This window comes from Hemicordylus capensis, chromosome 5 (assembly GCF_027244095.1).
Source record: "Hemicordylus capensis ecotype Gifberg chromosome 5, rHemCap1.1.pri, whole genome shotgun sequence".
Taxonomy (NCBI): Eukaryota; Metazoa; Chordata; class Lepidosauria; order Squamata; family Cordylidae; genus Hemicordylus; species Hemicordylus capensis.
In genome coordinates, this window is record NC_069661.1 from 224552417 (window position 1) to 224573080 (window position 20664).

The following is a 20664-nucleotide window of genomic DNA, read 5'->3' on the forward strand; positions in this document are numbered from 1 at the left end:
CTGAGTGAACACAGGTTAGAGCTCATTATTGAGCCTACTCTGTGGCAGTGATTGTTGTTAACTCAATGTTGTCCAGCGGGGCTTTTCCGGGTGGTGCAGGGCATTTTGAAATCTGGCCCAGGGCAGGATGCATTAGAACCCTCGGTAGCACGCTGTGATGCATTGCACAGCACTTTGAGGGTAAAGTCGCTCTCACTCATCATGCGTTGGACTCTATGCTGATGCAGGATCATTGGGAGAGGTGCCCGGTAGAGGTGTGCACAAAACCACCTGGTCCAGGTTGGTCTGAATTCAAACTAAACCCGAACCACACTGGACTAGTTTGGTTTTGCCCCCCCTTTGAACCCCCTCCCCCAGTTCAGTTGGGAGGAGTTTATTGAACATTTTTTTGTTTGTTTTAACTTACCCTTTCTCGGGGACTACTCCAAGGTGGCGGTGGGGGGGCAGCAGAGGTCCCCCCTCCCCCCACCGGATTTCCTTTTTGTAAAAATCACTCGGTTCGGGTGTCTTCGGTCCCTTCCGGGCCTATTCCCTGGTGCGCCAGCCATTTTGGAGGCTGCCACGCCTGTGCAGTGAGACCTTGCATGGCCTGGTGGGGGGAGGGGGTATTTCCACCTCCCTAACACTAACCTTGGAGAAAACTCCCGGAGGGGATAAGTTTTTTTTTAAAATCCCCTCAAAAATGTTTGACAAATCGCCGAACTGGAAGTGTGCTTGGTCCGGGGTCGAGGTGAACCGGGGTGGTTCAACTCGACCTCGAACCTTTGAACTGAACTGGTTCGATATCGAATCTGTTCAGATTCAAACCTGTTTGCACACCCCTAGTGCTCAGAGTAAAACCTGGTCTAGTTTTGCTGGAGGAGTTTCAATGATTGGTCCCTGAGGATGTAGACAAGATGTTTAGTCAGGTTTGGCTGACCACGTGCATGCTCAGCCCTTGCCCTTCATGGCTTAAATTTTCATGTCCTTAAATCTAGTAAGGAGGGAATTTTTAGCTGGATTCAGTAGGTTCTAAACGTCTCATTGAGAGAGGGAGTGATCCCAGCTTCATTGAAGCAAGCTATTATTCGAACACTCCTAAAGAAACCCAGTCTGGAAAATCTTGTATTTTCTTTTCACCGTTTTTTTGTCTGTTATTTAATGTGTTATGTGTTTTTATTGCATGTTTTAATCCTCTGTTGTGAGCCGCCCAGAGAGCATTTATTTATTTATTTATTTAACATTTTATATCCTGCTCTTCCTCCAAGGAGCCCAAAGTGGTGTACTACATACTTAGGTTAACTCGGGTCTCCCCAGTCCTAGTCCAGCACTCTAACCACTACACCACGCATGCTCATGCCCTTAACCTCGGCTAAAGGCTGGGCTTCAAAGTGGGGTTAGGCGGGCGGCAGCGCCAGGCTCTGTACAGATCCTGGTGCTGCACATGAGCAGCCTAACCCAGGCTGGGCTGCCCTAGCCTAGGTTAGGCTGCTTGTGAGAACAGCCTTAATACTGAAATATATGTCAGGAGATAAAATAGGTTAAGGGAAGGTGGTGGTTGTATAGCATTAGGAGACTGGAGCATTGGTTCACTTACCGTGAAGGCTTCTTCTGGTTGCTGGAGTCAAGGACATCTCAATGGGTTATCCGCCTCACGTGCTCCAAGGCAGGACTATGTTAATTAGCTGAAAAAACAGAAGCCTCTAGATCCTGAGGGGGATGACCCTGCCCAGTTCTTACAGGCCAAGTTAGTAGGTAAAGACTGCCATATGTTTCAAAAATATGAACAAGCAACATAGAATATATATGAATCTGAGTATAAAAACCTTAAGGTGCATGAAACAACCAATACGGAAAATCTTCGAAGTTTTGAGGTAAGATTTAGCTCTTTTATTCATACTCAATCACACTGAGGAAATGATCTCCCAGGAGTAAGTAAGTCAAGAAGCACCAAGCCGGGTGGGCTAAGATGTCCTTGACTCCAGCAACCGGAAGAAGCCTTCACAGTAAGTGAACCAATTCTCCATTCTCGGGTGCTGTAGTCCAGTGTTTCTCAAACTTTTTGGAGTCAAGGACCGCTAAATTCTTCGTGCAGAGTTTCAAGGACCGCTACATTCTTCATGCGCAGTTTCCCGGACCAGCAGTTAGTAAAGGGGTTTCAAGTCTATCTATCTATCTATCTATCTATCTATCTATCTATCTATCTATCTATCTATCTATCTATCAGACTTCTATACTGCCCCAAACATGCATCTCTGGGCAGTTTAGAATGAAAATAATATAAGCATTAAAATAATTAAATTTGGAATCTTTTGCAAACATGGAATATTAGGGGTTCTTAACCTTGGGTCCCTCAGTTAAACTCCCATAACCCCAAACAACAATGGCATTTGGCCATTATGGCTGGGGATTATGGGAGTAGAAGTCCACCAGCGTCTGGGTACCCAAGGTTGAGAACCCCTGAATCTAAAAGCCTGGGTGAACAAATTTGTCTCCAGTATGTCTTCAGTATGTGCGGGGTGGGGGTGGAGGTGCTTCTGATTACTCAGTGGAGAGGGTATGTTGGGCCATTAGAAAAATTCAAAAGCTACATGGGGCCAATGAAAACAACATACAAGCAAGCCCCACTGATGCAAGAGGGAAACAACATTCCCTCTCAAGGCACCTCGACCACAACAGGCAGCTGGGTTTCAATCAACCAACCTTTGGCTGCAAATAATGAGCATGCAAGAACCAGCAGCCCTTCAAGTGGTGCCCACTGCCATACTTTTTCCTCCATGCCCCCGCACCGCATACAGTTTGAAGCTGTAAAGATAGGGAATAAGATAGATGTAGGAAGATCTCAGCAGCACATGGAGGCAAGGCACAAGAAGGGTCCCATGCCTCCATGATACTCTTCCTCTTCCGTGCCATGCGCAAAATTGAGGAAGTGAATGCCTTGATTTCAGTTTGGGGGGGAGTTGACTCCCAGTCAGGGACCGGCACTCAAGCCTTCGGGGACCGGCAGCGGTCCAGGGACCGGTGGTTGAGAAACACTGCTGTAGTCAAGGACATCTCGATGGGACATACCAAAGCTTGTACATCACCAAGGGAGGGATACATTCTTGACTACTCCTGGGGAAGCACTCCCTGCAGTACCCTTCTTCCGAAGGCTGCCTCAGTGGATGCATAAAGTATCCATCTTATAATGTCTTGTGAACATGGAAGGGTCGCCGCTCAGTCTCCATGCAGCTAGCTGTAACCAGCCCAGGTTGGAATGTTTCACTGGTCCTTGCAGCAGTAGGTCTGGAATAAGTGGGAGAAACCACGGCTTCAATGTGCTGAGATGTAGTAGGTTCCACAAACCAAGGCCTCCTTGTCCAGAAGGGAGCCACTAGTATGACCTCTGCTTGTGGAATTTGGATGTGTCTCAGTACTCATATCAATGGAGAGATTGGTGGGAAGGTGTATAGTACCCCTGGTGGCCATGGTGCTGACAGCACATCTGTGTCTTCCACTGCCCTGCATGGGAACCTGGATAGGAACCTTGGTAGCTGGGTGTTTTATTGTCCATTATTGGCATTTCCCACCTGTGTGATACCTGATGGAAGACATCTATGTTTAGAGACCATTCTCCTGGCAACAGGTCCTCTCTGCTGAGCCAATTGGCTATACAATTTAGATCTCCCTTCACATGGTGTGTTGACAGGGAGGCCAGGTGTAGTTCCGCCCAGTTCATCAGGAGGACTGCCTCCTCGTGTAGAGACTTTGATCTCCCCCGCCCGCCTGTTCACATGGGCTTTTGCCATTGTATTGTTGGTCTTGATTAAAACGTCTTGTTCATTCATGTATTACCTGCTAGAACTCGCACAGTGCTAAGCAGATGGCTCTCAGCTCCAGTCAATTGATCAAATGTTTCTTTTCCATTGTCGTCCACATTCCTTGTGCCGAATATTGATGGCAATGCGGGCCCCAAGCCTCTGTTGCTGGCATCTGTTGTCATGATAATTTTTGGAGGATCCAGGAATTTCTTTCCTCTCAACAGGTTCTGCGGTGACAGCCACCATAGAAGCAATTTTTGTGCCTGGGTTGACAATGTATGCAGTAGGCGCTTCTTGATGGCAATGGTTTTTTGATATGGAAGAAGGAACCACTGAAGCTTCTTGAAGTGAAAACTTGCCCAGGGTACTGCCTCCAGTATCACCACCATCAGGCCCAAGAGTCTTGCTAGGGTTAGAAGATGTACTGTTGGGGGCCGAATAAACCAGATTGACTTCTGTGGACAGTGTCCGGAATCGGTCCTGTGGTAGAAAAAGCCAATCCTGCTCCGTATCTATCACAACTCCCAAATGCTGAAGTCTGTGGGATGGAAGCAGTTGACTTTTTGAGGTTTACTAGGAACCCATGCTCCTGTAGTGCTCCCAGTATGGTTTGCATATCTGATTCTGCTGACCCCTTTGTCCTCGACTGAACCAATAAACCATCCAATGAAGCAAAGATCCTGACCCCCTGAAGCTGTAGATGGGCTATCAGGGGAGCCAGTAACTTTGTAAAAACCCTTGGTGCAGATGACAGGCCAAATGGTGGAGCCACATATTGGTAGTCTATTCCCGCATATTTGAATCTTAGCAAAGCTCGGCTGCCGAGATGTATGGGTACATGGAGGTAGGCCTCCTTTAGATCCACTGAGGCGAGGAACTCATGTTGTAGTGCCTCTGCTATTGACCTCAGTGAATCCATCTAGAACAGGCCTGCTCAACTTAGGCCCCCCAGTTGTTTTTGGACTACAACTCCCATAATTCTGAGCCACAGCAGCCAATAGCCAGGGATTATGGGAATTGTAGGCCAACATCTGTAGGAGGGCCGAAGTTGAGCAGGCCTGATCTAGAATCTCTCATGTTGTACCCACTTGTTGAGGTATTTGAAGTCCAATACGGCCCTTCTTGACCCATCCTTTTTGGGGACGGTGAACAGAATAGAATAGACCTGAATGGCAGGAACCCATTCCACTGCTCTCGTGTCCACAAGATGTTGAATTGCCTCCTTTAACTCTGTGTGTTTGAAAACAAAGCGAGAGCATGGAGTTGGAAGAAATCTGTGGAGAGGAAGGCCATCCCGTTCTATTCTGTATCGCACCAGACCTAGGACCCCATTTGTCCATTGTGGACTGCTCCCAGGTGTGGAAGCAGTAAGACAGGCGGCCCCCCCAGGTCAGCCGGTTACAAGTCATGGCTGTTGCTTTGACTGTTTTGCTTGACTGAAGACCTGCCTATTGTTTCCCATACCCCTTGTTGGGAAACACTGGTGATTCCATGAACCTCTCTGTGGTCTGAACTCCCTGTCCTGGCCCCTAAAGGAGGGTCAGAATGTATGAAAGGGCCTTTTAAAATTTCGCTTGTCTGGTTTGCGGGTGGCTGAGTGCATAGTTTTCCTCTTGTCCTGAGATTCCACAAGCACCTCCTTAAGTGCAGACTCTCCAAATAGCTTCATGCTATTGTAAGGAACCGCAGTCAAATTAGACTTGGAGGTAGCATCTACCTGCCAGCTTTTCAGCCAGAGGTGTCTCCTGCCTACCACCACTGCAGTTGAAGTTCTGGACGAGAATCTGATGGAATCCAGTGTGGCGTCAGCCACAAGGGTCTGGGCCTTTTTGCAGTTTTAAGAGTTGTTGTCACAGGCATACTGGATTGGTAGGTGCATTAGTAATCAAATTATCAACCCACCATAAGATAGCTCTAGCTACCATAGAGGTGGCTGAAGATGATCGGGTTGCCAGTGATGAATTGTCATGAACCCTTCTTAAGGCAATTTCCACCTTTTTATCCGAGGGGTTTTTAAAGAGATGTTTCCCCATCCCTGGGGAGCAGGGAACCTGACACCGAATGGGCCACCAGTGCTTCAGTATTTGGGGTCTTTAATACATTGGAAGGCTCCTGTTGAAAGGAGTAAAAGTGGGCAGCAGCTGCCATTGGTTTCCTATTTATGGCAGGCAGCAGCCATTTCTGTTTTATAGTTTCTGTAAAGCAATCTGGCATTGGAAGCAAATTGTTTAGGTTTTGCCCTAAGGAACACTAAATCCCTATTAGTTGTTTGTATGGATTCCACAGTTATCTTTGACTGTAACCCTATAGCTGCTATTACCTTGGTTATTAAAGGGTTAAAGTCGACAGAGACAAACAAGTGTTGCGAGACTTTTGGAGTCGGGTTCCTCCTTCACTGACCATTCCCCCTCCTTGTCTTAAATAGCATCAGGGTTCAAGTCACCACCGCCGGCAACTGCTTGGTCCTCCTCTAGTTCACCCTCTGGCACAATGACAGGCCTTTTATGCTTTTCATGTGTAGTGGGTCTAATACTCAAAGGAGTAGGGTCCCCAGAATCCAGTCCTGACTGATCTGAGGAGTGAACTTTCTCATTATCATACCTTAAGTCTCTTCTCTCCTTAGTAGGAGCAGATTTAGTATGCTTTCTCTTCCTCTTCACTTTCCTGGGGGGAAGGGGGGGTTCAGAGGAAGAAGAATCCTCCGAGGAGGATGACACCTGTTTGCACCTTTTTGACTTTTTATTCTTCTTAGGAGGCTTAAGCTGGTGTACTGCATCAATGATAGCACTTTCAAAGCAGGCTTGCCATTCTGGGGGTACAGACTTTGGTAACTGCCTGAGTTGGGGAAACAGCAAGGGAGCTACCTTCCCCTCAGAATGAGCTCACCATTTCTCCTGGGGTCTGTAGCTGTGAGCCCTCTGTGCGTCGTTTTTGCGGTTCCCCTGAGGTGCTGGCAACTTTAGCACTCTTTTCCTCATGGCTGCCATTTTGGATGCTCCACACTGCCGAGGAACTCCTAGGCACCTCCATTTGAGCCCTCTCTGTCCAGGTTCTGATCTCTGCTTTAGTTGGAGGCGGATTCGCTAATGGAGTTTTATGCCGAGCAAAGAGCAGGGAGCTCAATTCTGAAGCCCCTGCTTGCTCGTTAGGTACGCTCCTGGCTGAAGCTCTTTTTGTTGTGCTGCGAGTCTCACGGCCCGAGGGCGGGAGACTCGCTGCGGCTATTCTAAGCATCTTGCCAGGCGACTCTGAAGTAGCTGGCAAGGATGCGACAGGCAACAGAGACCTGGGGGATCTGGTAGCTTTAGGGAAATTAGCCGTAGCTTCCCCTGCAGGGACGGCAATGTTCCTCGGCATCCCTGCGTGCTCCATATAGTTAAAGAAAATTGAGAGGGAGAGTAAGGGTGGGGGAGGGGGGAAATAGTGGGGCAGAAAGATCCTTTTTTAAAAAAAATGTGAAGAGAGGTGTAGAGGTGGATAGGAGAAGAAAAGTGGAATAAAGATTGAATTGTAAAGAGTAATATAAATGGAGAGTTGAGGAGAGGGAAAAGGTCTGCCTGGAGCAACGCAGGACTGTAAGAACTGGGTGGGGTCATCCCCCTCAGGATCAAGAGGCTTCTGTTTTTTCAGCTAATTAACATAGTCCTGCCTTGGAGCATGTGAGGGGGATAACCCATCGAGATGTCCTTGACTACAAGCGAGAATGATTGTTCAATATAATACATTTTGAAAAGAAATCAAAATTATACGCTTTAGAATTTTTGGATGCAGAAAAGGCATTAAACAGGATTGAATGGTAGTATCCAAATGGAAGTATGGTTTTAGAGAAATCTGAAAAAGTTCACCTAATAATAAACGGAGTATGTAATTAAAATATCTTGATACTATTTATTAGAGTAATTTTTTCTTTTTAGAGGAACTAGGTAAGAATGTCCCATGTCACTACTACTATTTGGACTCTGTATATGACCACCTGCCACGGCAATTCATAATCAGTATGAGATTAATGATATGCAATTAGGTCAGATACAAATTATGACTATATGGTAATAACATTTTAATGCTTCAAGAGCCCCAAACACTTATTATGAAAGTTGTTAGCAGATCTTGATTAAGCTTCCAGTAAAGTATAAAGTGATTTTAGCAAAATCCAAGTTGATGGTGACAAATATTAAAGCTGATATAAAAACTACAGTCTGTAACCTTTGCTTTCTGGAAAACTTTGCTGTTTTACACAGAAACCACCAAGCACTTCAGAAAATCTAGAGCACTGCCCTAGACGAAATACTTCCTGACTGAACAAAATGGCTACTATTAAAATGAACACCTATCCTGGATGTAATTGAGTGTTTTAGTTTATTAAAATACCATTTCAGATGAAATCTTAGTTATTTAAGATATATGGCAACAGCTATGTTTAAACTTTAATTTGAATGGTAAGAAACCTAGTATTGCCTTTTCATCCCTCTGTCTAGTCAGAGGGATTCAAATATTTTAAATTCAGAGATTTAAAAATGTTTAGGACTATATTGCTACACCACAGAGTCCTATATTAAAGACAAACTCTAGAAATGTGCTTGAAAAAATTATTTATTTTTCCATCCCTGTTCAATAACATTTAAAAACTGGAAGAACTGTGAGCAGAAACACTGTCATTTAGCTAAAAAGAGGTTCTTGTCAAACACATTAGTTAAGATCTCACAGTACTCTTCCTTGAAACCTCACTGATTTCAATATTCTTTACCAGTCCGAATATATGCACATATTAAAGTGCCTTGTTGATAAAGGAAGCAATCCTCCGAGCGTAGTTGATCTGCAGCGCTTCCCATGCATTTCAAGGAGAGATTGAGGCTACACAGTAGCAGTGCCTTGGCTGATAAGACGTCTGGCTTACTATCATAAACAAACACAGATCAAGTCTTCACATTTCACACTATCAATGTACTCTTGAAGACTGCCACCTCATCAAAGAGGGAAGGGGAAACCCAGAAGAAATTAGAGGTCTATTTGTCTTTAGTATTGCTGGTGCCTAAGTGAACATGATCCTTGCGATTATGCTCCTGCTTGTCATTTTGCCCCTTTCCTTCTCACTCGACTACTCGTTATACTTGGACAATTTCAATCTGGGTATAATGTTCATAGATTGAAGTTCCTGGAATAAAAGTTTACAGGCATATGGTATACGCAGGGATGATACATGACATGAAGACTTGCAGTAGTGGCACCTACAAGAAGAGAAAAGACAGAAGGTGAGAGTGTATGCTTCCACTGGAGAGGGGGGGAACTGCATCTGAGCTCATTACCATAAGAAACACAAAATAAATATCGATATGCATGTCTCAATGTTTGGATTTTTAAAAGTTTCAAAATGTGCATGTTTCACAAATGCATGTTTGGCCCCAAACTATTATCCTAAAACAATTCTAGACACCTTATGCAGCGATTGAAAGAAAGTAAAAAACAAAGCAAAACAAAACACAGGCCCTGTCTACAGATGGAAGGATTGCTGGTCTTGTAGTAGCAAGCATGAATTGTTCCCTTTGCTAAGCAAGGCCTGGCCTGGTTTGATTTTGAATAGGAGACTACATGAGAGCACTGGAAGAGAGTCCCCTCAGGGGATGGGGCCACTCTGGGAAGAGCAACTGCTTTTGCAGGCAGAAGGTTCCAAGTTCCCTCCCTGGCATCTCCAAGATAGGGCAGAGAGAGATTCCTGCCTGTAACCTTGGAGAAGCCGCTAACAGTCTGTGTAGACAATACTGAACTAGATGGACTAAGGGTCTGATTCAGTATAAGGCAGCTTCCTATGTACTTATGATTTAACAGATACAATACAAAAGGGAAGCGGAATGGGAAGGAATGGGGTCATTTTAACATAATGATCTGGAGCAGCGTTTCTCAACATTTTTGGAATCATGGACTGGTACATTCTTTGAGCGTAGTTTCCTGGACCAGCAGTTAGTAAAGGTGTCACCCCCCTCACCCCCACTCTCACTCCCAGGCATTCCCCAAAGCAATTTTGAGCCGGTCACTTCCTCGAAATGAATGTAATCCCAACTGAGGGCTGCCTGCCTAGAAATGAGCTCCAGGGAGCTCGCTTGGGCTCCGTGGATCTTGGTCCCTGCCCTCTTTGTGTGACATCACGGGTTAATTCCTCATGGACCAGCATGGACCGGCACTCAACTCCTCATGGACCGGCACCTGTTTGTGGCCCAGAAGTTGAGAAACACCGATCTGGAGGACTAGCGAATGAGATGACAGTTCTGGAATAGGTGGCTGGTCCCAATGGAGCCATCTTAGCTCTCCCTCTACTTCAGCCAAGTGGAATAGCTGCTGGTGGTAGGGGTGTGCACGGAACCGGTTCTGTGTACACCCAGGAGGCAGGCCGAGGCTTCTTTAAGGCATGGGGAGGGTGCTCTTGCCTCCACCGCCATGCTTCCCCCTCTGGCGCTGCTGTAAAAACTGTGGGCATGGGGTGGCTGTATTCCCTCTTTCCGCCCCAGTCACTGTAATACTGGAAGTGGCGGGCATGTGCCCGCCACTTCCAGTATTACACTGACTGGGGTGGTTACAGCAGCACTGGAGGGGGAAGTGTGGCAGGACTTCCCTGTCTTAAAGGAGCCCCCGCACCTGTGTTCGAACCGGTTCCAACGCGGGGGTTACAAACCTGTTTGGTGTTCTAGGAATAGAACAGTTAACAGGTTTGTGCAAACCCCTAGCTGGAGGAATTCTTATGTGTTCCCTAAATTTCATAGGAATCTGCCTTATTGAGTCAGTCCATCTAGTTCAGGATTGTCTGCAATGACTGGAAGTAGCTCTCCAGGTTTTTAGAGAGGAGTTATTCCTAGCCCTACTGTCATGACCTGGCCTGTCTCCATCACTATTCTCAGTTGTGACCAAACCCACCACAGAGCTGGCCTTTCTCACATGAGCATGACCCCAGCCCCCAATATCAACATGCCAACACTACCAACAAGCCCAGGGAGAACATGTAGAATGGTGAAAGAGTACCAGACTCTGAGATGCACTCCCTTTACTCCAGGCATGGAGGTGGAGCTCAGGAGAAGTAGTCTGGGCTGCAGAGTACTTAAGGGCTTGGTCTGCCTTCAGAGAGCGGTGGCTCAACTTGTTCCCTATGACCTCAAGGCTCCTGCAGCTTCAGTCATACGTGCAGATAGGACAAGACGCCAACTTGGAGATGCCAAGGACTGGACATGGGACACCTCACATGCAAAGCAGATGTTCTACCACTGAGTTACGGCCCCTTCCCCATCTTTACTATTTAGCCTCCCAAGAAAAGTCAACCAAGCAACCAAATGTATTTACACACCCAGCTTTTAACAGCCTTAAACCAATAAGAATACACCAAAGTGTTCCCACCTACTTAAGTAGAATGGAACAGGCAGACACCCAGTAGCTAAAAGTGGCCATATTGGGGATTTGGGACCCAATTGGGTCATCAATGAGGCAGCTTGTGGTTTTGAGGAAGTAGCTCTTTCGGTCTAAAAGCTCACCCTGATCTTTGCAGGATTTATTTCTTTATCCGGGCTAAGTCTACAAGGATTGTTTTGTACGATGCACCCCCTTTTCCCCCACCCCACTTTTACTGCTGACCAGCCTGCTGTAAATACTTAATGCAACTGATCTTCCAACAAACTAGCGGCTGCCCTAAGCACCACCCAAGTCTCGAATGCAACCCTGTATTACCAAGGAAACCCTCAGTCAGTGGCACAGAAATGTTAATTGTGGCACTCCAATTTAGGGGTGAAGAATAAGATGCCCCCTCAATCTAATTTGTGAGCTGAATGAATGGCCAGACCTGTACTTGCTGGAGCTGAGAGAAAAGACAATAAGTTAAAACACACACACACACACACACACACACACACACACACACACACACACACACCAATCCTACAATTAATAGGTTTTCCTGTGAACGCCTGTCCAAAAGCAAGGAAGAAGAGTCCGCAAATTCAGCTGCTCATTGTTCCATTATGCCTGTGTCCGTTCTTCAGAACTTTTTTGTGTTAAATGTTAAATCAACTTATGTGAATTTAAAGTGTCTGATGCTTAGAGGTGGCAGAATGGATTGTGCAACTTCAGGTTGTAGGTTGAGGATGCCATTTACAATGTCCCCATATGTTTTTTTCTTTTTTTTTTTAAACCCTCCTGGAAATACAAAAAACACAAGCATATCAGGGAGAAAGGTTCTAGCCCAGTGCTGCTTGCTTGCTATGCTGCTCTCTATCTGCTCTCTTTCTTCTTTTAAAAACGTGGTTTCCCTCCCTGGCAATCATGGTTGGCATTCTGACCTACACAGTGTGCGTGTAAGTAGCACCTCCAAGTGGGACTGTCCCTGCAGCTCCGTGGGTTCCTTTACGTGCGCGTTTTGGCTCTAGTGATGTGTTTCTGCTGTGACAGGGCTTTGGGGGCACAGAACACTCCCCAAAGAAGTGCCCGCTGGCTCCAGTGTGCAAACGCACAAACATAAGGGAAACAAGGGCCCCACCACATGATCTGAGGCGCTGCTTATGCACACGCACATTATTAGTCAGGATGTCAGCCACTGATACCTTAGATAGCTACACTTCATTTGCTGCATGTGTAAACCAGGCCTCAGTCAGCCACTTACAAGTCAGAAAGCAAGCAGGCTAGGGGGCTGTTTGGACATTACTCCCCATCCTGTATGGTGAGATTGGGACGCTCCGATCTCAGTCCTCTGGCATAGTTGCAGGATCTCCACATTCTGCTGTCTACTTCTATGCAAAGCGGTAGACGCAGTTGAGGTGCACATGAGAGGAAGCACATGAGCTGAAGGCCTGTACCAATCTCACTGCAGGGATGAAAGTGTGGGATGCCTGCTTGAGAGGAGAATATGCGGTTTCCATCTCAGGCATCCAACTGTGCCTGCATCTATCCCGTCACATTTCCCAGGCACATACTGGTTATTCCTGGCAAGAGAAGCAGCAAGGGAGGAGGAAGCTAAGCATGATGGGCTGGACCCAGTGTTCAATCTACAGCTAAGATCATTTGACACTTCAGTTGTGAAGATGGGCTTGCAGCACTGCTGAAGAATGGAGTTCAGCCTTATAGGCTGCTATCACTGTGCTTTGGTAATAGGATTTAGTAATATGGTTTATATCACCTTAACTAACCTGGGATTAGTAGTAAACATACAAAACACTTCCTAGACAGTAGTTTTCTTAAATCTCCTGTTGCCCTAATCTGAGATCCGGACAGAAATATAGTTAAGCACAGCATTAAACCGGGCACGGTGCTACTGTTGAGATGCAAAGAAACAGCTTCCTGAGGCTAGCCAAATAAATAAAATCTTAGCGTCAGACTCAAAGACGGTCTGGCTGTAAGAACCTAGCGGAAGGCTTTGTATATGGATGGCAGAGTCAGGATGAGGAGGGCTGGCTTTGTGGTAGCAAGTGTGAATTGTCCCCTTTGCTAAGCAGGATCCACCCTGGTTTGCATTTGAATGGGAGAGTACATGTGTGAGAACTGTAAGATATTCCCCGCAGGGGATGGGGCCGCTCTGGGAAGAACACCTGCATGCTTGCATGCAGAAGGTCCCATGTTCCCTCCCTGACATCCCCAAGATAGGGCTGATAGAGACTCCTGCCTGCAACCTTGGAGAAGCCACTGCCAGTCTGTGTAGGCAATGCTGAGCTAGATGGACCAATGGTCTGACTCAGTATAAGGCAGCTTCCTATGTTGCTATGAAGATGCCTTTGGTTAACTGCGAAGAAACAAGGGTGGGTGGGGGTGCTCTCTCAGGCACCCACATTGTTTATCTGTATCTTACTCCATTATTATTTCTATATTGCCCTCTACATGCATTACATTTTACAAAGAATGAGGGGCAGATCGCTGCTCAGAGGTGCTTACAATCTGTAATTCAACGGAGGAGAGACAAAGAGAGGAAGGGAAGGAAAATAGAAGCACAGGTAATGTGTGTTTATTTCAGTTACGTATGCTTAGTTGCAATAGGGCAGGGGGACGAGGGTGCTGTGCTAAAGATACTTCCGGATCTGTGAAACAACAAGCTTACTTAATACACTTGAACACATTTGACTTTATTATTTAGTGCCATGAGATCTATATCCTCTTTTGACAGACAGGCTCTCTCCAGAGCTGACAATCTGAAGATTTCAGTGTGAGGTTCCAAAGGGCTACTGCATTTAGAATCTTTTGTTTAAAGACCTGTCTGTGGGTTACTCTAGTGTCCCAAAGTATTCCTTGGGAAAGGAGAATAACATGACAAGGAGAAAAGGTCCAGCCACTGGTGACAATTTTCCCAGAATGCTTGATATTTGGGAATAAGGCAACTCCTGACTGATGATCACAGGATGTCCAGGATGGCTTTTTCCTGCTGCTGCCCCTTTCCTGAAAAGGATCCCAATCCTACTGCCACCAAAGCCATCACTCGCTGTCAACTTGCACTGGAAATGCTATCTGGCACATGGTTCTTGACCATTTGTCCAACAAAGATGAACACCTTTCACATAGGCTTTAGAGCCATGTGCTGCAACAAGCTTGTCTATACAGCAGTTCTTCACTAAGCCTGGAATTACTGGCAAAGACCATTTCAGAGATTTGGAGCCGCTGTAATTGCCTAGTTTCTATTGTGTTACTCATTACAGGGCTGCTTGGCTCTCACTATTGACAGACAGAGCACATAATCGGCGAATAACGGGATAAGAAACCCAATTATGGGTTATGGTCCCCCATCAGGCACAGTAAGATCAGTATTAGATGGTTTAAAATGCCTTTTCATGTTTAATATAGGACAATTCATAAAGTTCTGTGAAAGTTTTACAAATTTAATTACAAGGTATCATTTTTAATAGCATTTCCCCCCTCTTGGAACAGCAATCTTTTCCTCTAGCAAATGATCATAGCTATAACTGGTATTATTCTGTATGTCTAGCATAAGGGATTTCTCACGGAACCTGATAATTGACAGTAAGGAGAATAAAAGTATTTTATTAAAAGAAATCAAGTTTCTAGGCCTTAAGGACTACATGCGTGCTTAAAACAGAGTGCCTAAAAACATGCAAGTAGTGCCTATACAAAGCTGTGGACTCAGATGTTCAGGGAATAGAGCTTGAGCACTCCTACATAACTACATGCATCTTCCTTAGAGTCTTCTATTACTGTTGTCTAACCCCAAATGCTTCTGTTACTATACTGCATGTGGCAAAAACAAAATAAAAATATGGTATACTCATGTGTGTAGGCAGGCAAATTAAGAACCTTACACCAATAAGCATGTATCAAATTGAATTTATTTTGGAATCAGAATTTTCTCTGCTTCGTTGCCATACCTGTGGTCTGTGTCCTCTGATAATAAATTTATAATGTACATAATGCCCCTCTTTATGGTCTTTATATCCATGTACAATTATTTACTTCAAATCTCAAGCAAAAATGAAATTCAAATGTTTTATATATTATTAACTATAAAACTGAAAAAGAGTCAAAGAATTTCAAAATGTTCACTGCTTGAAAAATGGCATGACATTTGCATGACTTAATCTTAATTTGCTTATATGGCACATTAGCATAATTTTTCTTGGTATGACGTGGGTTTCTCAGGGCTGGAGAGTGTGTGTGTTTTGAGGAGGGGGGTTGGTACAAGATGCCTGAAACTCTCAGCAATAGTTTCTTTGCCCCGTACAATTGCCCAAAGGCAGTTCCAGCCCTGGAAAATGCAAAGAGTGGCCAAAAATAATTGATTGGTTTCTTCAAAAACTGAAAAGGAATAGCCTAATACTAGCCACTTTACTGTTCGGCTCTATCCCAAAACTAATACTTTTGCTTCCGTCACCCAAGAGAATGTCTTGGGGACACATCTTTTCCCTCCATCCACCTTAAGTCCATCTCTGTAAGTCCATCTCAGTTACTTTGCAGATAACTATGAAGATATGGGCATTTCATAAGCAATATAAAGACATGTTTGTGGATGCAGCAGAAGTAAGAGGGGAGTTAAATAAACACTGTGCAGCAGGCAGACGTTAATCAGATGCATCTCTAGCAACTAACTGGATAAGCTGCACCAGCTAAATTCTGGACACATTCCTACCCAGCCCAATGTCAATCTGAAAGATCAAGGCAAAATGTGAGCAAATGGAGCCTAATTTGTAAAGCCAGTATAATACATAGGACTGTACAAAGCCTTTATTGCTAACAGGGCACAGAAGTTGGTAGCTGCCTTAAGTTGCAAAAATGGTAAGCACTTTAACTCTCTTCCTAAACTAAAAGGTTTGGGGGGGATGATTTTAATATGACATAAAACTGTAGCCAAAGAGCAGGCTGCTTATTTCAAGCCAATGTGAACTTCACGTTTCCTCATCTATGCACTCCATCTAGTCCAGCATCCTGCATCCCACAATGGTCAACATAAACATTCCCTGCTTCTGAGCTTCTTGGAAGTAAGCCATAGCCCTCCGCCACTGTTGCTCCCCACCAACTGGTATTCAGTGGCTACTGCCTCTGTCTGAACCTGTAGACTGCCATCATGATGATTAGTAGCTATTCATAGATATTTCCTTCATTAATCTGCCCAATTCCTTTTTAAAGTCATCTAAGCGAAAGGCCATCACCAAATCTAGTGGCAATGAATTCTATAAATTAATTAAGCATCATGTGAAGATGTCCTCCCTTGACAGTCATTTTTAAGCTATGTTACACAAGAGGTGTGGAACTGGATGGATTTTTTAGGGTTGTGAGAATTAGGGATGTGCAAAACGTTTTGACGATGAAACATTTTGAGTGTTTTGAGCTTGAAAAAGAACATTCTCTTGAAAAAGGGCCTGTTTCAAGCTCGGAGCAGAATAACTTCGTTTCAATCAAAATGTTTCAATGTGTCGGGTGCCATTTTGGAGGCCTGTTTTCCCCTTGCTTGTTGTTTTCCTAGCACTGGCTTTTGATTGGCTTGCAATCTCCTTGCTTCTTAGAATACAAAGCAAGTGTTGTCATGGGCAACTGTGCCCCCATTGGCTGGAAGAAGTGGGAGGGAGGAGAGAGGGGGGAACACAAAAGGAGGGAGTTTCAAAGGGACTGGGAGGCAGAAAGAGTCCTTATGCCTCTCTTGAAGAGGATACATCAGGAGAGGATGAAGGTAGGTTTGATTTTGTGGTTTTCTTTTCTAAGCACTGAGTATAATATGCTGTGCTATTGCTGCTATAACTGTTTGGATTTGCTGGATCTCAGAGTGACAAAGGCAGAACTTGGGTGTCTGCCTTCCTTGAGTTGTGGTATGTTTTGTTTGTGAGATAGTGCTTTGGTCAGTGTGTGTGTGTGTGTGTGTGTAAAATATTGATGTTATAAGCTCCATGTCTGGCCTTGAGACTAACTTGTGCTTCATTCACTGCTCTGCTCTGCAATCTGCATTGCAAGATGTACTCAGTCAAAATGTTTCTGAAGTTGCTCTAGTTGAGCTTATGGCTCTGCTTGCTGCGAAGGGTGCTGCTGTGGCAGCTGTTGCAATGCCAGGAAGTAAGGAGTCATATTTGTGTTTGAGAGAGCAACTTGTGCCAATGATGTTATCGCAGTTCAGGCACTGTGGCTGGCAGTGGATTCTAGGTCAGTGATTCTTTTTTAGCCATTTGGACTGTGTTTGAAATGTATGTTCTGTGTTGGGCGGGACAGATTCCCTTTTACTGTGTGCTTCTGCAGTGTTTTTTTCAAGGCAGGATTTCAAAATGCATTGCACTCTGTGTGCAACTTGTTCCAGCCATAGGGAACAATGGGGAAATGTGAAAAACTCCACTGTTCCTCATGGGTAGTTCCTAGGGATACCAAAGTGGGCTGTGTGGTAGCATGATGGTTGCTACCTACTACCCAACACAAAAGAAATAGGCAAGCAAACGATTCTAATTTTTTTAACCTTTTCCAAAAACCCATAAGATCCTATGTGGTTTTTGGGGAAAGGTTAAAATTTTGTTTAATATCACCCACTTGCCCATTACTTTTGTGGACTGGGTGGTAGGTAGCACCCATCATGCCCTACCACACAACTCACTTTGGTATCCCTAGGAGCTACCCACGGGGAACAATGGAGTTTTTCAAGTTTTCCCATTGTTCCCAATGGCTGAAACATTCGAACATTTCAAGTTTGTTCTGTCGAAACAGTTGGGGTGGCCACTGTTTTGATGAAACCTTTTGGCCATCTGCATTTCATTTCGAGCTTAAAACAGTGTGCAAAATCCGTTCTGAGCACATTCCTAGTGAAAACCTATATAGGCTAGGCCCTTCTACTGCACAAAGAATAGAACATGAGCCTTTTTTGAGTCTGTGTCCTAGGAAAGCAGAAGGGATGTAAGAATTCTGCAGCTCAGAAGGGAAAGCAACGCAAGCCAGTAAAGATGACTCGATTCCACAACCGCAAATTTGGAAAGAAAAGACTTCTTTGCTTTTTGAGCTGCAAGAGTCTGAGCAACTGAACAAAAGGTACAGTTCCATGAGGTTTTTTTGCCAGCTTTTTCAGTGTGGTCCAATTTGGATCTCAGATGAGAAAAGGACATTGACACAACTGTTCTCTTTTGAAAATGCTGTGGTAAGTCAGCCATTTGTAACACAGGTGAAACACGCCATCATATCTTTGTCTCAATTCCTACACTCAGCTGATGAACCCTTTTTGTTTGGCTTAATATAGATGGTGGATTTTACCCACCCTGCTACACTAAGGTTTGGAAGATCTCCAGAAAAGTAGATAATCTTCTGCCAAGCACACAGGGGAGAGTCCAGTTCCCTTTTAAATGATGTTTGTCCTGAAAAGACATAATCCAGCAGCTCTACAGGCACCACAAACACTTCACTAAAACACTGACTAGAAAGACTTTAATAATCTTTGAGCATTTGGTTTGTAACAAGAACACATACATCACATCAGTACTGAGAAGAAACTATTTTTTAAAAGACACAGTAATGAGTTCCCCTTCTTTCCACTCAGCATTAGAACATCTTCCAAAATGCAGATCAAAATTCAAGAACAAAATGCATGCCAAACAGTGGCCTGGTTCACACAACCATAATGACATTAGTTTGATTGTGTGAACTCATGCCAAAATGGGCATCTCAGATTCATCTTGGGCCATAAGCCATCTTGGTGTGGGTTCACACAAGCACGCTAATATTGGTAGCCCACATTAAACCTTGATTTGAACAACTGTGTCAACCAGGCCATTGTGTAATGGATGGCGATATATATTCAAAATCACAAAGACACCTACCCACCCCTTATAAAACTATATAATTTTGTTTGTCAACAGACATGTTTCTACTTACTTTGTTACCTACTTGCATAAAAGCAGGCTACAACCACACAAGATTGGGCATAAATCATAAAGAATATTAGAACTAAGCTGTCTGCTTACCAGCCAGAATAGCCTAGCAATCCACACTGGCCACACACGTCCACTTCAAAGGCATCGCTTGAAATCATAAGTCTCTCCAGCAAGAGCATACTGGCTCCATAACCTATCAAGCAATCCCGTTCCATTTCTCCCAGACGTAAGCCACCATCGCGGGATCGGCCTTCAGTGGGTTGCCTTTGAAACAAGACAACAGATAAAGTTGCTCAGGAATGCTGTTGCATTGAAACAGAGGATGGTTTCCCCTATGGAGCCGCATCAATAGGGTGCTGTGGTTCCCATTACTATGTGGGATGAATGAAACAACAGGGTAGCACCCTAATTTTTGCAAAGCTTTATCCTTATAGCACAGCACAGACTCCCAAGGATTTCCTTTTTCCATTTCAATTTGGCCCGCCTGGTCCTGGGGCCTGCACTAGAAGGAGGACTGACAACTGTGTAGCCTTTGTTTTGGCTAATATAGGCCTGATGTCAGTATGTGGCACCAGTGTTGTCTGTAACAGGGATTCCCAGATGTTGTTGGCTGCAACTCTCATAAGCCCAAGCACACTGCATGAGTGGGATGAAGGGATCCCATGCAGTCAACAACATCTGGGAATCCCTGTTACAGGGAAAGCTGCATGGCATCCTTAGGTAAATGCTGAAGGCCCACTGGCCCTGAAGACCACCCCTTTAAATTCACCGTGTGCCAGAAGGCAGGGGTGCTGGGAGCTGGTCTTGTAGTAGCAAGCATGACTTGTCCCTTTAGCTAAGCAGGGTCTGCCCTGGTTACATGTGAATGGGAGACTAGAAGTGTGAGCACTGTAAGATGGAGCCACTCTGGGAAGAGCAGAAGGTTCCAGGTTCTCTCCCTGGCATCTCCTCCAAGATAGGGCTGAGAGAGATTCCTGCCTGCAACCTTGGAAAAGCCTCTCTAACAGTCTGTGTACACAATACTGAGATAGATGGACCTATGGTCTGACTCAGTATATGGCAGCTTCCTATGTTCCTATGAGGTCAGAAGAGTGCCTGTGCCATTTTAGTTCCCCCAAAGCTTGACGTCACTTCAAAGTGATGATGTGTTGGGGCTACATGCTGGAGGAATTAAGAGGGCACAGGTACATGAATTAAGAAAGAGAAAGGAAGGAAGGGCACATGTACTCTGGCCTCCCAGTGTCACTGCCAATGTTGTCCTTGCCACCAATTTCCACCCTCCTCCTCCCCCGTTTCCTTCTCTTCTTGCTGTCACGGGTTTCATCCTGGACAACAAGGAGGAGGAGGAAAGGAAGCAACAAATATGCCAGGAGACTGGGATGTAGATCTCAGTGTTGCTGCCCCTCCCCTTCCTCTAAGTACCAGAGCAGGCAGTGAGAGGAGAAGAGGGGGACAGCAAAAGCACCGGGAAGCTGGAGTGAACATTCCATTTTATTTCCCCAGTGTCTGGTACTGATGTCTGTGCTAAACACTGGAGGAATTAAAACGGGGGGCATGCTACAGTCTCCTTGTGATTCGGCTGCTACTCC

General features: G+C 45.1%; 1 protein-coding gene across 2 annotated transcripts in view; it reads right to left on the reverse strand.

Moving 5' to 3' along the window:
- Positions 1 to 8351: 8351 nt before the first annotated feature.
- The window catches only part of POLR3B (RNA polymerase III subunit B), a 107580-nt gene continuing 95267 nt past the window's right edge, over positions 8352 to 20664 (reverse strand). For both annotated transcript variants that reach the window (XM_053256143.1, XM_053256144.1), the window contains exons 27-28: positions 19166 to 19339; positions 8352 to 9004 (exon numbers count right to left, since the gene is read on the reverse strand). In XM_053256143.1, coding sequence (XP_053112118.1) covers positions 8875 to 9004; positions 19166 to 19339 — 304 coding nt within the window. In that variant the 3' untranslated portion in view covers positions 8352 to 8874. The remainder of the gene's footprint in view (positions 9005 to 19165; positions 19340 to 20664) is intronic.